Raw genomic sequence first — 13,599 nt, 5'->3', positions numbered from 1 at the left:
GGTGCCGTGCAGGGAGGGCGGACGCACCTGCACGGCATCCTTAATCACGTCCGCCAAGTTAAAAACACGAGGACTCAGGGGTTGGGTGGTTGTGGTGTGAGGTGATGGAAATAAAATGGCTTTAAACACTGATCCCTGGACCCGCCGTGCCTTATTCTCACCACACCAAGTTATTAAATTAATGCATGTAAGGTGAACTAGCAAACACAGTCATAGTTACATGCGGCTGTCTTCTTGTTTGATGGCAGATACTCCCTTCACCCTGGCCAAAAAGGCTAAAATGACCAAAGAAAAAGAGGGAAAAAGCTAAACATGAGAGGTTTTTGGACAAAGTTGGTGTTTTTGTTTAAGCACTGCTTCCAGCCAAGAGTGATACCATATATGCCCTATAGCTGCAGAAAAGGCTAACATTGTTCTATTTTTACAAAAAAAAAACAAACAAAAAAAACAACAAAAAAAAAACAATTAAACATAAGAGGTTTTAGGACAAAGTTTGTGTTTTCCATTTTTTAAGCACCGGTTCCAAACAAAGGAGGTATGTTGTATCAATAGAAAAGGCTAACTTGGTTATCATTTTACGGAAAAAAAGGAGACTGCTAAAAGTAAAAACATAATAGGTTTTTGGACAAAGTTTGTGTTCTTCATTCTTTAACCCTTTAAGACCTACCATAGAACCAAGGCCGCCAGAGCTTATATTATATTTTTACATGTTGTGGAGCCATTTTTGGGAGCATTTCAAGTTGATATACATCAATACAACCATTATAGTCCAAATTTTAATAATATGTATGCATTAAGTGCATAGTAATTACATACATTGCAAAAAAAATTGCAATAAACTACAAAAAAATTTGAAAATCATTTTTGTTTTTTTAACATATATTTCTAGTTAGAGAAATTTAAGAAGCATTTGTCAACCGCATTTGGAGGAGTCTACAAATTTGGCCAGCCGCGTCGCTGTTTTTTAAGAGGCAAAAAAACAGCATATGCATCAAAATGAACTATTTCCAGCAGTGCAATATGAGTCTTAAGCATCCCAGAAACGACACAGAAAGTCATAAAGTCAAACATAACTTTTAAAAACACCAGTATAGGCTCATAAGGCCCTGATGGTAAAAAACTACATTTCCGCAAAATGACGTCACTTCCGGTTTTGGGCAGGTCATGGCGGACATGCGATAGTTCGCGCTGATGGACGTAGGAAGTGTTAAGAAGAACTAATCGGATCAGCAAAGCGTGTTTCTGGAATATTATGTTTTTGTTGCTGCAAGTGCTTTTTATGCAGTTTTTGCAAAGCTATGTGTGGAAGGAAACTGTGACCTAGGACAAGCTGATGGCATAAGATGTAAGTACAACTCCTCTGGTTTCATATTCAAAAAAAATTATTGCGCTAGCTTACGTGGTTGCAGTGCTACCGGGATTTAAAAATAGTTACGCAAAACGGAGCGTGCCCACTCCGACCGGCTTTAAAGGGTTAAGCACCGGTTCGAGCACCGTTTAAGCACTGGCACCGTTTCAAAAGTACTGGTTTGGATAAAACCTAAATGATACCCATCCCTAATCTCTCATGACTAGGATATGGTTTATCTAAATCAAAGCCAAATAAGAGAAAAAGCAAAATAATTAATAAACTAATTTAATTACGAGTCTCAATGAGGTCAAAAGCTAAAGAATAAAAATTTGTTTTAAGATGTGTTTTAAAAGTGGAGCATGAAGGGGTCTCTATTGTGCAAGGGCAAGTTATTCTATAATTTAGGAGCCACGATAGAAAAGGCCCTGTCTCCTCCAAGCTTCCTTCTGGATTTCGGTACTTCCAGGAGCAGCTGGTCAGCTGACCTAAGAGAGTGATGGGTTGCATCCTCCTGAGGCCGCATTTGTAGGCCGATTACGTCACAGCGACGCGGCTGGCCAAATTTGTAGACTCCTCCAAATGCGGTTGACAAATGCTTCCTCCTTTTCCCCAGATTTGAAAGATGGGTAGGGTGTATCCTTCATGACCCACCATATCTCAGAATTCATAGCGCGGCCCAGCCAATTGCAGTTTCCAACAATGGCGGCAGCTACTTAGTTTTATTTAATACTCTTATTCTTTCTGGATCACAAATTACATTTTTAACATATTTTCAGGCGAGAATGTAGCTGTGTAAACTTCAAATATCTGCTCGGTTTATCAAGACATCACATACTTGCAAAAGTGCTCCCAATGTCTTGGAGACGTCTGTTACCCACTAGCTCCATAGCTAGCCAGCTCACTAAAGCCAGCGAAAACAGCGAGCTACCGGCACATCATTTTAAAACCCCATTTTTCACTACTCAGGTTAAACATGATAAATATAGGTCATTTATATAACTTAAAAATCTTATTGTTTGGCTCTTTTCAGTGTTTTATTTATTTGTGAGTAAACCAGTTTGGCTGAGATTAAAAGTTCCTAAAGTTTTCACACTGCTGAATAAACGTCAAATGGAAAACTGATTAAAGAAATAAATAAAATAAATGCATGGATCACTGTTTCGAGGTGCTGCCTAGAAAGATTTCACTCTTGCCAGTCGCTTTAAATGATAAAAGCTGGACTTCACTGCTCTAATTTGGCTGGCCAATTAAAAAAAAACAAAAAAAAAAACAAAAAAAAACCACCACTGTCCAACTTAAAACCTAGGTCAGATACAACAGGTTTAAAATAAACTTCCAAGGGTCCCAAATCAACAGAGGAAGGCTCACGGGGACCACTGGGTCCAAACACCAACACCTCTGTTTTCTTTTTATAAAAAGGTTATTTCAAAGGTTTAAAGCCAACCAAACTTTAATATCATCTAGACATGTCAAGAGAGGTTTCATGGAGATACCATCCTTCTGTTTTAATGGCAAATAAATTTGGCAGTCACCGGTGTTAGGTTGAAATAGTTAAATGTTGCCACTGTGTTACTTACATTTGTAAGCCTTGCCTTAAACTGTATGATCAAAGACATTCTTCTGTTTCTATCCTCCTCCCTAGCCTGTTGAATGGGTAATTAGCTATAGTGTTTAACTACAGGCACATCCTATGTGAAGGTTCGGTTTCTGTTCTTATGTAGTGAGGATGTTTACTTCTTGCCATTTATGACCTCACCTGTGTTTGTGTATAGTAGACCGTTACAGTAATTGAGCCATATACATCGTAAGGGAGATGACCCTTTTGTGATCAGCAGGAAGTCACACAAACGCACCCCCCATTCACACACACTCACTCACGTGCAACTACCAGAAGGTACCATCTGTGCAGTCTGCAATTTTGTTGAAGAAAGATGTTGAATCTATTTAATTATTGTAGGAAAATAATTGATTTCTGTGCATTTTTTCATACTGGACTTTATTTTAGAGATACATACTGGACTTCTCCTTTTTACTCTTTTTAAGCATTTTTTTTTTTTTTTTTTTAAAAACACGTGCATTAAAAAAAAAGTCGATTACATTGATTAAGCATCATCAGGCGGCGGGTGGGGAGGTGGTTCCCTATTTTTTTTGCTGGGAGTTGGCAACCCTATTAGTTAGGTTGTTTAGTATTTCTGCTAATCACTGTTTAGAATACCAGAACACGGAGGATGGTGTAGATTTAAGTTTATTAGATTGATCAGTATTGCTCAACTATGACATATTTTGGGTGCAGTGTTTTTTTTGCATACAGGTATAAAGGTGCCATCTCTAGTCCTGACCAACCACTTCAGAAGCAAAAGGTGAGTGGAAAAGATATACCAAAGACCTGACAAGCCTGGGAACTACAAAACTTCTAATAACCAAAGTAAATCTATAGAGATGATTTCATTTATTATGGAAAAAAGTTCTGAAAGTTTCTGAGGCTGGTGACTGATGAATTTATCCTCAGCAGCAGAGGTGACTCGGTCTTCCTTTCCTGGGACGGTCCTCATGTGAGCCAGTCTTGTTGTAGCGCTTGATAATTTTTGCAACTGCACTTGGGGACACATTCAAAGTGTCAGTTCTTAAAGTAATGATGGACTGTTGTTCTCTATACTTAGAATTCATATTTTGGCAAGAACTAATCAGCTAACAGTTTTCAAATGGAAAATGGAATAATACCTGACAGCCTAAGCTTCTACATAGCACAACTGATGGTCTCAACCCCATTAAGAAGGCAAGAAATTCCACAAATGAACCATGACAAGAAACAAGTGTAAGTGAAAACCTTACACAGGTGACTGAAGCTCATTGAGAAAAGACCAAGGGTTTATAGTGCCAAAGGGTGGATACTTTGACATCTTTCTTCATATACAGTGGCTTGCAAAAATATTCGGCCCCCTTGAACTTTCCCACATTTTGTCACATTACAGCCACAAACATGAATCAATTTTATTGGAATTCCACGTGAAAGACCAACACAAAGTGGTGTACATGTGAGAAGTGGAACGAAAATCATACATGATTCCAAATATTTTTTACAAATAAATAACTGCAAAGTGGGGTGTGCGTAATTATTCAGCCCCCTTTGGTCTGAGTGCAGTCAGTTGCCCATAGACATTGCCTGATGAGTGCTAATGACTAAATAGAGTGATTACTGTGTGTAATCTAATATCAGTACAAATACAGCTGCTCTGTGACGGCCTCAGAGGTTGTCCAAGAGAATATTGGGAGCAACAACACCATGAAGTCCAAAGAATACACCAGACAGGTCAGGGATTAAGTTATCGAGAAATTTAAAGCAGGCTTAGGCTACAAAAAGATTTCCCAAGCCTTGAACATCCCACAGAGCACTGTTCAAGCGACTATTCGGAAATGGAAGGAGTATGGCACGACTGTAAACCTACCAAGACAAGGCTGTCCACCTAAACTCACAGGCCGAACAAGGAGAGCGCTGATCTGAAATGCAGCCAAGAGGCCCATGGTGACTCTGGGCGGGCTGCAGAGATCTACAGCTCAGGTGGGGGAATCTGTCCATAGGACAACTATTAGTCGTGCACTGCACAGTCTCTAGATGTGCAAAGCTGGAGACATACCCTAAAAGACTGGCAGCTGTAATTGCAACAAAAGCTTGTTCTACAAAGTATTGACTCAGGGGGCTGAATAATTACACACACCCCACTTTTCAGTTATTTATTTGTAAAAAAATGTTTGGAATCATGTATGATTTTCGTTCTTCTCACGTGTACACCACTTTGTGTTGGTCTTTCACGTGGAATTCCAATAAAAGTGATTCATGTTTGTGGCTGTAATGTGACAAAATGTGGAAAAGTTCAAGGGGGTCGAATACTTTTCAAGACACTGTATTTGATGTCTTCAGTATATATCTGCAATGTAGAAAGTAGTAAAAATGAAGTAAAACCATTCAATGAGGTGTGTGCTGCGTGTGTGTGTTGCTCTATAGGTCATGCCTGGTTGTTCATACAATTTTCTTCACCTCATCTCCACTACTGCAGACAACTAGGCAACTGGCTCTATCTCCTAAACTACAACACAATCCACACACCCAGCATGGAGATGAGTGAACAGAAAAGAATTGTAGTATTGTAGCAGTTGTACATGTACAGACCATAAATATGGAGTCCAGCTGTGTTTGATGCTGCTGGGCAGACTGATCACTGGGAACCTCTGAGCTCTGCTGATCCACCCTGTGGAGGAATTGTAAAGAATAAATGAGAAAACATAGAGCTGGCTATCCAGGATGCTTATGGTTCTTAGTGCCTTAAGAAAACATAAATAAATAAAAGCAACACAGCTGTCTCCTGCGAATGCTTGGGGCTCTAAAAGTGCCTTGTAGTATCTGACGCAAAGACAGTTAAGTGAAGGTCAGTGGCTTTTTCCATTCTTTACGACTCGTGTTTTTCAAAACACTAACACAAAGTTCATGTCATGCTGTGCTGCCAAACATGGTATAGGTTGAGCAGCATAGTTGAGTATATGAGTGAAAAACTTACCAGGTCTTCTCTGCTAATTTCAAACAGATTATTCTGCTATTGACTACCGTTTTGAGGTTTTGGTATCCCAGATACTGACAATCAGAAGCTGACTGGTGCCTGTGAGCATGGACCCTGCTACAGTGGTCAGTTGGGGTTGGCTAAAACCATGCCACGTTTGACTGATCTGGATTGGGCCTATGCCATAAGGCAACTTCAAAGGTCACCATAAAGTTAAGTTATCATTTTGACAAATTGATGGGAAATATTTTCTTTAGTAACAGCAAAAAAGCAGTTCTCTGTTAGCTCATTAACAGGAAACTGAATAAGAGTGAGTGACAACCACAGAAACACATTCACAGAAATATAATTATCCGATAACTCGGGTAACCTGTGTAACTCATCTTTGGATATATTTACAGGTAACTATTCTAATTAGCCATTTCTTTCTGTTAAAGCAGACAAACACATGAGTATCAACTTAGCTTCAATTTAAAGCCACTGAGGGGATGTACACGAAGGCTGGAACTGAGGGACTTACTGTACTATAGTACACCAGTTTCTAGACAAAACAAAGTCTAAACTTTTTTCTTCTGGTTTTAGATTAAATGTTCAGTGCTCACCGTTAATGCTCTTGCTTATATTTATTCTTTTAAAAAGCAGTTTAAGACTCATTTATTTAGATTGGCTTTTAATTAGATTTTTTGCTGTATGTTTGATTTTTGGTGTATTTTATGTATATCTGTTTTATATGACTGTGAAGCACTTTGTGGTTTTTATCCTGTGAAGAGTGCTATATAAATAAATTGAATTAAACTGCTCTTGATTTTATCCCTGCAAGAATCCACAAACCTCCATAAAAACAAACTTGTCAGCAGGACAATGTGTGTAAAAATGTGTGTAAGAAAGAGCTGAGCTGAGATTAAACATGATGGAGGATTTATTCACAGACACCAACTCACCAAAAGCATTAAGACACACATTACCTCTCTGCAGGAGAACAGCAGCCTTCTTTAAACCCAATATAAAAAGGAATCGACTGGTCACTCTTGAAGGAAAAACAGCTGGGTTCAGGTCCAGGTTGGTTCCTGTGAATAATGATGGTGCAGTGATGTGAGTGCTGATCTGTGACATGGAGAAGAGTCATGGACATTTAGAGATGGTCATCTCACCTCTGACCTTTGTCCTGGCTCTCTCTGTCTCTTTTAGAGGGAGGGACTCCCTCCTCTATGTCCTCACACTTATCCATGCTGCTGAATTCACATCCACATCAGCTCACACACATTTTTTACCTTTGCCTGCAGAGAAAACACAAATCATTCATGTGCACATCAATTGAAATCCTACTTTTCATCGTGTGTGCTGTCCACATATCAGCTGCTTCTTTTCTGCCACAGCTGGCCTTCTCAAGACAAGGCGGCCATTTACATGAAAAGGGAAAGACCATGTCAAGGAGGGGGCCTAAGGGTACATCTTTTGCCATCTTACAATGCTGTGATTGCAGCCATTCCCCAACTCTCTGTGAATGGTACTCATGGCTATTTATCAATGGTCTTTGATCAATGATCATGACTGTTTGCATATTAATGATCAAGAAACTGACCTCACAGCCCATTATTCATTCAGTGGGCTGGTTTCATTGTTTATGCAAATGTACTGTTTAAGGTTGGGGAAACCTGCAGTCACCCGAGACGTAAGAAGTCACTTGGTTAAGTGACGAAACGTTTCTCCCAATGAAAACACCACGTCCAGATGAACAGAATCAAACTTTTAAATGTGGTGTTTAGGATCAGAAAAAAGGAGGATTCAGAAAACTGATAGCAGCTCTGAGAACTTCTTCTGTATAACTATTTGTGATCAGAGATTAAGTCCTGATTTTGAACTGTTGTTAACTCCATGGACTCACGCGGAAAACTACAGTGACATTAATATTAGAGCACAGCTGAGAACTTATACGAGTATGTACGCATATAACGGAAGTCATACTCTAAATGCAGTCACACTTTAATTGAGTATTTCTAAAGTGTGGTGATACTTTAAACATTTTAAAACTTTTTGCAGCCTCAATGAAACATTTAGAGGATTTATTGATCAACTTCAGTGGATTTATGATCAGACATAGAAGCTGTTTTTATTTGAGGTGTTCACCAAAACCATATTCAAGTCATAGTTTAATTATAAACAAAGACTTGAAGGTGAGACACTCAGCTTTTGTTAAGTTTTGCACAAATTGTTGGGGATGTGCTCTTACACTTACACTTTGACCTATGACATGTATGAGTGTGCACGTGTAATAAATTAAATTTAAAAAATAATCAAATTATGATGGCTGCGCCAACAGGTTATGAGTCCAGAAGGGAGCAGTTAACACAGATTATACATCTACAGAGATGACAAAAACTGTGTGTTATGTGAGGCAAAGTTCCTGGGGCACCTCTAGAGCAGGGCTGGGGAACTCAAGACCTCAAGGGCTGGTTTCCTGCAGGTTTTAGATATCACCCTGGGTCAAACAAATGATTAGCTCATTACAGGCCTCTGGAGAACTTCAAGACATGTTGAGGGAGTAATTTAGTCATTTAAATCAGCTGCGTTGGATCAAGGGCAGATCTAAAACCCGCAGGACACCGGCCCTTGAGGCTTGGAGTTCCCCACCCGTGCCTCTAAAGGAAGAGAGAGGCCAATGAGGATTAAGACAATGAAAAAGATGACAAAAATGAAGAAGACTATGGCAAAGTGTCCCAGTAAGAAGGACAGACAAATAGAAGGAGGTAATGTAAAGTAATGTTAACCTGATATAATTGTGGCCAAAATAAATAAATAACCTGGCAAGTCCAGAGGACAGAAATGGTGCTGCACTTTTTTTTCCCTTCCACTCATAAAGATTCAAACTGGAGATGAAGAAAGAAAGCCAATGCAAAACAAACAACTGGCACTGAAGACAACGGATTAGCACTCAAGATAGGTGAATTCTAAGTTTGCGGATTGAAACAAAGGACTTGTGGTTGATGTTAGGGCAATGTCACACATAATAACAGACATTGAGAAGTCTATAGACTTTAATGAAATGGCCTGTATTTATATAGCGCTTTACTAGTCCCTAAGGACCCCAAAGCACTTTACATATCCAGTCATCCGCCCATTCACACACACATTCACACACTGGTGATGGCAAGCTACATTGTAGCCACAGCCACCCTGGGGCGCACTGACAGAGGCGAGGCTGCCGGACACTGGCGCCACCGGGCCCTCTGACCACCACCAGTAGGCAACGGGTGAAGTGTCTTGCCCAAGGACACAACGACCGAGACTGTCCAAGCCGGGGCTCGAACCGGCAACCTTCCGATTACAAGGCGAACTCCCAACTCTTGAGCCACGATCGCCCCACGATTAATGAGACCTTTAAACCATAACAGTATTTTCTGGAGTTTACTGGCAGAGCAAGAAGGACTGGCATTGCATTGAAGGGGGTGAATTGAAGTCATCAGGAACTCTGAGACAAGTGCTGTACAATCATTGTTTTCATATCCACATCTTCTTGGTCAAAGCAGCGATAGCCATTGCAGCTTCAGTCACTCTCTGTGAGGGGTGCAATGAACGGGTGCATCCACAAGAACAAGTGTATGACAGACTTTACTATCTAACCACTATAAGTTTTGAAATTAATGATGGGTATCATTCTTGCAATAAAAAATAAAAAAAATGTGTAGTACAAACGCCACACTATACACTAACAGGGAGAATCTTTCAAGGATGAAAGTGTTTTGATCAGTTTGTTTAGCATACAAACGCAACAAGAAAAAGCTAGACTCGCAATGTGAAAAGTTTGTTTAATTTTTCTTAAACAAGTTCTTCAAATCCTGAAGGTTTAGTGGAGCCTTTCCATGAACTCTGAGCTTTAGTTCTTTCCATAGATTTTCAGTTGGATTAAGGTCAGGTGATTGGCTGGTTTATTCTAGCATCTTAATTTTCTGTCTCCAAAACCAACTGACAGTTTCATTGAATCTCTTTTTGGGATCATTGTCCTGGTGAAATGTTCACACTGGTTTCATCTTCATCATCCTGGTAGGCGGCAGCAGATTTTTTTTTTTTTTTTTAAATCAAGAATGTCTCAATACATTTTCCATTCAATTATATAAAGCTTGCCAGTGTCATATGCTGAAAAACAGCCCCACAGCTTGATGTTCCCACCTCCAGACTTCACTGGGTGATATGGAGTGCCTTTTGATCTCAAAACATGGTGTGGCATCCAAAGAGTTCAGTTTTGGTCTCATATGATCAGACTTTATTCTTCTAGCATTTCACAGGCTTGTCTAAATGTTGATCAGTAAACTTCAAAAACACACTTCAACATGCTGTTTCTTCCGCTATGGAATCATGTGTGGTGAGCATTCATACAGTCGATGGTGGTTAAGTGCATTGAAACACTGATACATGCTGATTCCTTTCTACAGGGAGTGCAGAATTATCAGGCAAATGAGTATTTTGTCCACATCATCCTCTTCATGCATGTTGTCTTACTCCAAGCTGTATAGGCTCGAAAGCCTACTACCAATTAAGCATATTAGGTGATGTGCATCTCTGTAATGAGAAGGGGTGTGGTCTAATGACATCAACACCCTATATCAGGTGTGCATAATTATTAGGCAACGTCCTTTCCTTTGGCAAAATGGGTCAAAAGAAGGACTTGACAGGCTCAGAAAAGTCAAAAATAGTGAGATATCTTGCAGAGGGATGCAGCAGTCTCAAAATTGCAAAGCTTCTGAAGCGTGATCATCGAACAATCAAGCGTTTCATTCAAAATAGTCAACAGGGTCGCAAGAAGCGTGTGGAAAAACCAAGGCGCAAAATAACTGCCCATGAACTGAGAAAAGTCAAGCGTGCAGCTGCCAAGATGCCACTTGCCACCAGTTTGGCCATATTTCAGAGCTGCAACATCACTGGAGTGCCCAAAAGCACAAGGTGTGCAATACTCAGAGACATGGCCAAGGTAAGAAAGGCTGAAAGACGACCACCACTGAACAAGACACACAAGCTGAAACGTCAAGACTGGGCCAAGAAATATCTCAAGACTGGTTTTTCTAAGGTTTTATGGACTGATGAAATGAGAGTGAGTCTTGATGGGCCAGATGGATGGGCCCGTGGCTGGATTGGTAAAGGGCAGAGAGCTCCAGTCCGACTCAGACGCCAGCAAGGTGGAGGTGGAGTACTGGTTTGGGCTGGTATCATCAAAGATGAGCTTGTGGGGCCTTTTCGGGTTGAGGATGGAGTCAAGCTCAACTCCCAGTCCTACTGCCAGTTTCTGGAAGACACCTTCTTCAAGCAGTGGTACAGGAAGAAGTCTGCATCCTTCAAGAAAAACATGATTTTCATGCAGGACAATGCTCCATCACACGCGTCCAAGTACTCCACAGCGTGGCTGGCAAGAAAGGGTATAAAAGAAGAAAAACTAATGACATGGCCACCTTGTTCACCTGATCTGAACCCCATTGAGAACCTGTGGTCCATCATCAAATGTGAGATTTACAAGGAGGGAAAACAGTACACCTCTCTGAACAGTGTCTGGGAGGCTGTGGTTGCTGCTGCACGCAATGTTGATGGTGAACAGATCAAAACACTGACAGAATCCATGGATGGCAGGCTTTTGAGTGTCCTTGCAAAGAAAGGTGGCTATATTGGTCGCTGATTTTGTTTGTTTTTGAATGTCAGAAATGTATATTTGTGAATGTGGAGATGTTATATTGGTTTCACTGGTAAAAATAAATAATTGAAATGGGTATATATTTGTTTTTTGTTAAGTTGCCTAATAATTATGCACAGTAATAGTCACCTGCACACACAGATATCCCCCTAAAATAGCTAAAACTAAAAACTACTTCCAAAAACATTCAGCTTTGATATTAATGAGTTTTTTGGGTTCATTGAGAACATGGTTGTTGTTCAATAAAAAAATTATTCCTCAAAAATACAACTTGCCTAATAATTCTGCATTCCCTGTATAACTCTCCACAAGTGCTCCTTGGCTCTTGAACAACTATTCTGACAATGGATTGGAGGGGGTGTTACCCATATAGATAAAGAAAAGCAGAGATATTAGATATAAAATAGAAATAATGAAATGTATTGTTATCCTTATATATGAAATAGAAATAAAAACAGATTATTTTTTGTGCATACTGCCCAGCATTCTCACACAGTAAATCCAGAGAGTTCAGCATAACTCAGTGCAACCGCCCTTAAGATATGCAGCCATATCAAAACAAACCAGGTAATAGCATTTCTGTTAAACATTTGTGGTGAAAACAAGAGTGTAGCTATTCTATTGTTTAAAAAGGGCAACTGAATATTTTAAGACTGTTAAAAGAAGAGAAAACAAGCTGTAATATTTTCAAAATACTAAGCTAAGCAAGGAAAAGGTAAAAATTCTATTTTAAATATGTTGCATCTCAACATCTGAATTCTTCCATTGAGCTGTAAACTGTGAGTCATATGCGATCTTCTTTAAATGGTCTCAGTATACTCAATAACCTGTTTTGTTACAGGCTTCGCTGTCTGAAGGCAGTCTAATGGATACTGTACTGTAGGTATCAGCGGTGCATAGACTCATGCCCCTGTGAGAGCAGAGGAAGCTAATTAGTTCACTGATACAGGACTGATAAAGTCATGTTGGCTTCGTGTTATGAGGTCTCACTGCATTTCTAAACTGTGCCAAGCTGACAGGAAAGCTAAGAGCCAAGCTAAGTAATGACATTTAAGGTCTACCAGAAGTCTCTATACTACAGTCAGCAGCTACGAACTCCTGGTTGAAATATCATCAGCCTGAATAACTTTCTGCACACAGCTAATGTTAGCCAGGAAAACATTACAGACTGCTAACATTACCTTCACACGGACACGATCATCAGACAGTAACCTCAGGAAGAAGAAACTTTGAGCAGGAAGGAAACACCTAGAGAGTTTGCTGTTAGCGTCATCTCAGCTGCCAAGGAACCCGCCCCTCCTGATGATGATGATGCATCTGTGTACGGAGGCACTCTTTCGTGGAATTTTCACACATGTAGTTCGTTTACTCTGGTCCGATTCACCCGACGAGTTTGTCAACTTATAGCTTTATCCTGCGGTTTTCACACGGAGAAAAATCAAAATGAACTCCAAGCGAACCTAAACGCGTCACTGCAAACCACGTGAGAATGTTCAGCACGCTGATTGGATGATGTAAATACAGGAAGCAGGTATTGTGTTCTGTGTTAATAGTATACAGATGTAAAAGAAGTTATAGAAGTAAAGTGGAAAATGATATAATTTCAAGAGTAAGATTTGATCATACAGGTTTAAATTTCTATTTGTACTTATTGCTTTATCTGTGTTTGTTGTTGTTAGTGTCAAACAGACAGGGTAACTGGAGAGATTACTGTACCAGCTTTTTGCTTCAGTTCCATGAAGTAGCACGACAAGCCTCATAGTGTAAAATAGGGCAGCACTGGTAATCTGACTGAGATCGACTTGAAGTGTTCTGAAAGTTTGCAGTTCAAGCTGTTCAGTTTGTGCAAAATATGGCTTGATCACAGTAACGGTGTGTTCACACCGAACGCGATAGAAGCAAGGCGGAGCGTCAGGCTTACATGTAAAGTCAATGGAAAGGCGCGCTGACCCGCGATTGCGGCTCCCGCGAAAATTCGGAAGCCGATTTGCGTTGCGAAAACGCCAAAACGCCAGAAA

General features: G+C 40.1%; 1 protein-coding gene across 2 annotated transcripts in view; it reads right to left on the bottom strand.

Moving 5' to 3' along the window:
• The window catches only part of LOC102293769 (NLR family CARD domain-containing protein 3), a 19,436-nt gene extending 5,854 nt beyond the window's left edge, over nt 1–13,582 (bottom strand). Inside the window, exons 1-5 of one of the 2 annotated variants that reach the window (XM_014330736.2) lie at nt 13,298–13,582; nt 12,763–12,995; nt 7,056–7,181; nt 6,870–6,971; nt 5,520–5,598 (exon numbers count right to left, since the gene is read on the bottom strand). In XM_014330736.2, coding sequence (XP_014186222.1) covers nt 5,520–5,598; nt 6,870–6,971; nt 7,056–7,132 — 258 coding nt within the window. In that variant the 5' untranslated portion in view covers nt 7,133–7,181; nt 12,763–12,995; nt 13,298–13,582. Of the gene's footprint in view, nt 1–5,519; nt 5,599–6,869; nt 6,972–7,055; nt 7,394–12,762; nt 12,996–13,297 lie in introns of those variants that run through there. The other variant, XM_042216262.1, reaches the window with a different exon arrangement.
• Between the last annotated feature and the right edge of the window lie 17 nt (nt 13,583–13,599).

Source organism: Haplochromis burtoni, unplaced genomic scaffold (genome assembly GCF_018398535.1).
Source record: "Haplochromis burtoni strain Fernald_Lab_line unplaced genomic scaffold, NCSU_Asbu1 Contig_986, whole genome shotgun sequence".
In the NCBI taxonomy this organism is placed as follows: Eukaryota; Metazoa; Chordata; class Actinopteri; order Cichliformes; family Cichlidae; genus Haplochromis; species Haplochromis burtoni.
This window is presented reverse-complemented; position numbering and strand designations above follow the sequence as displayed.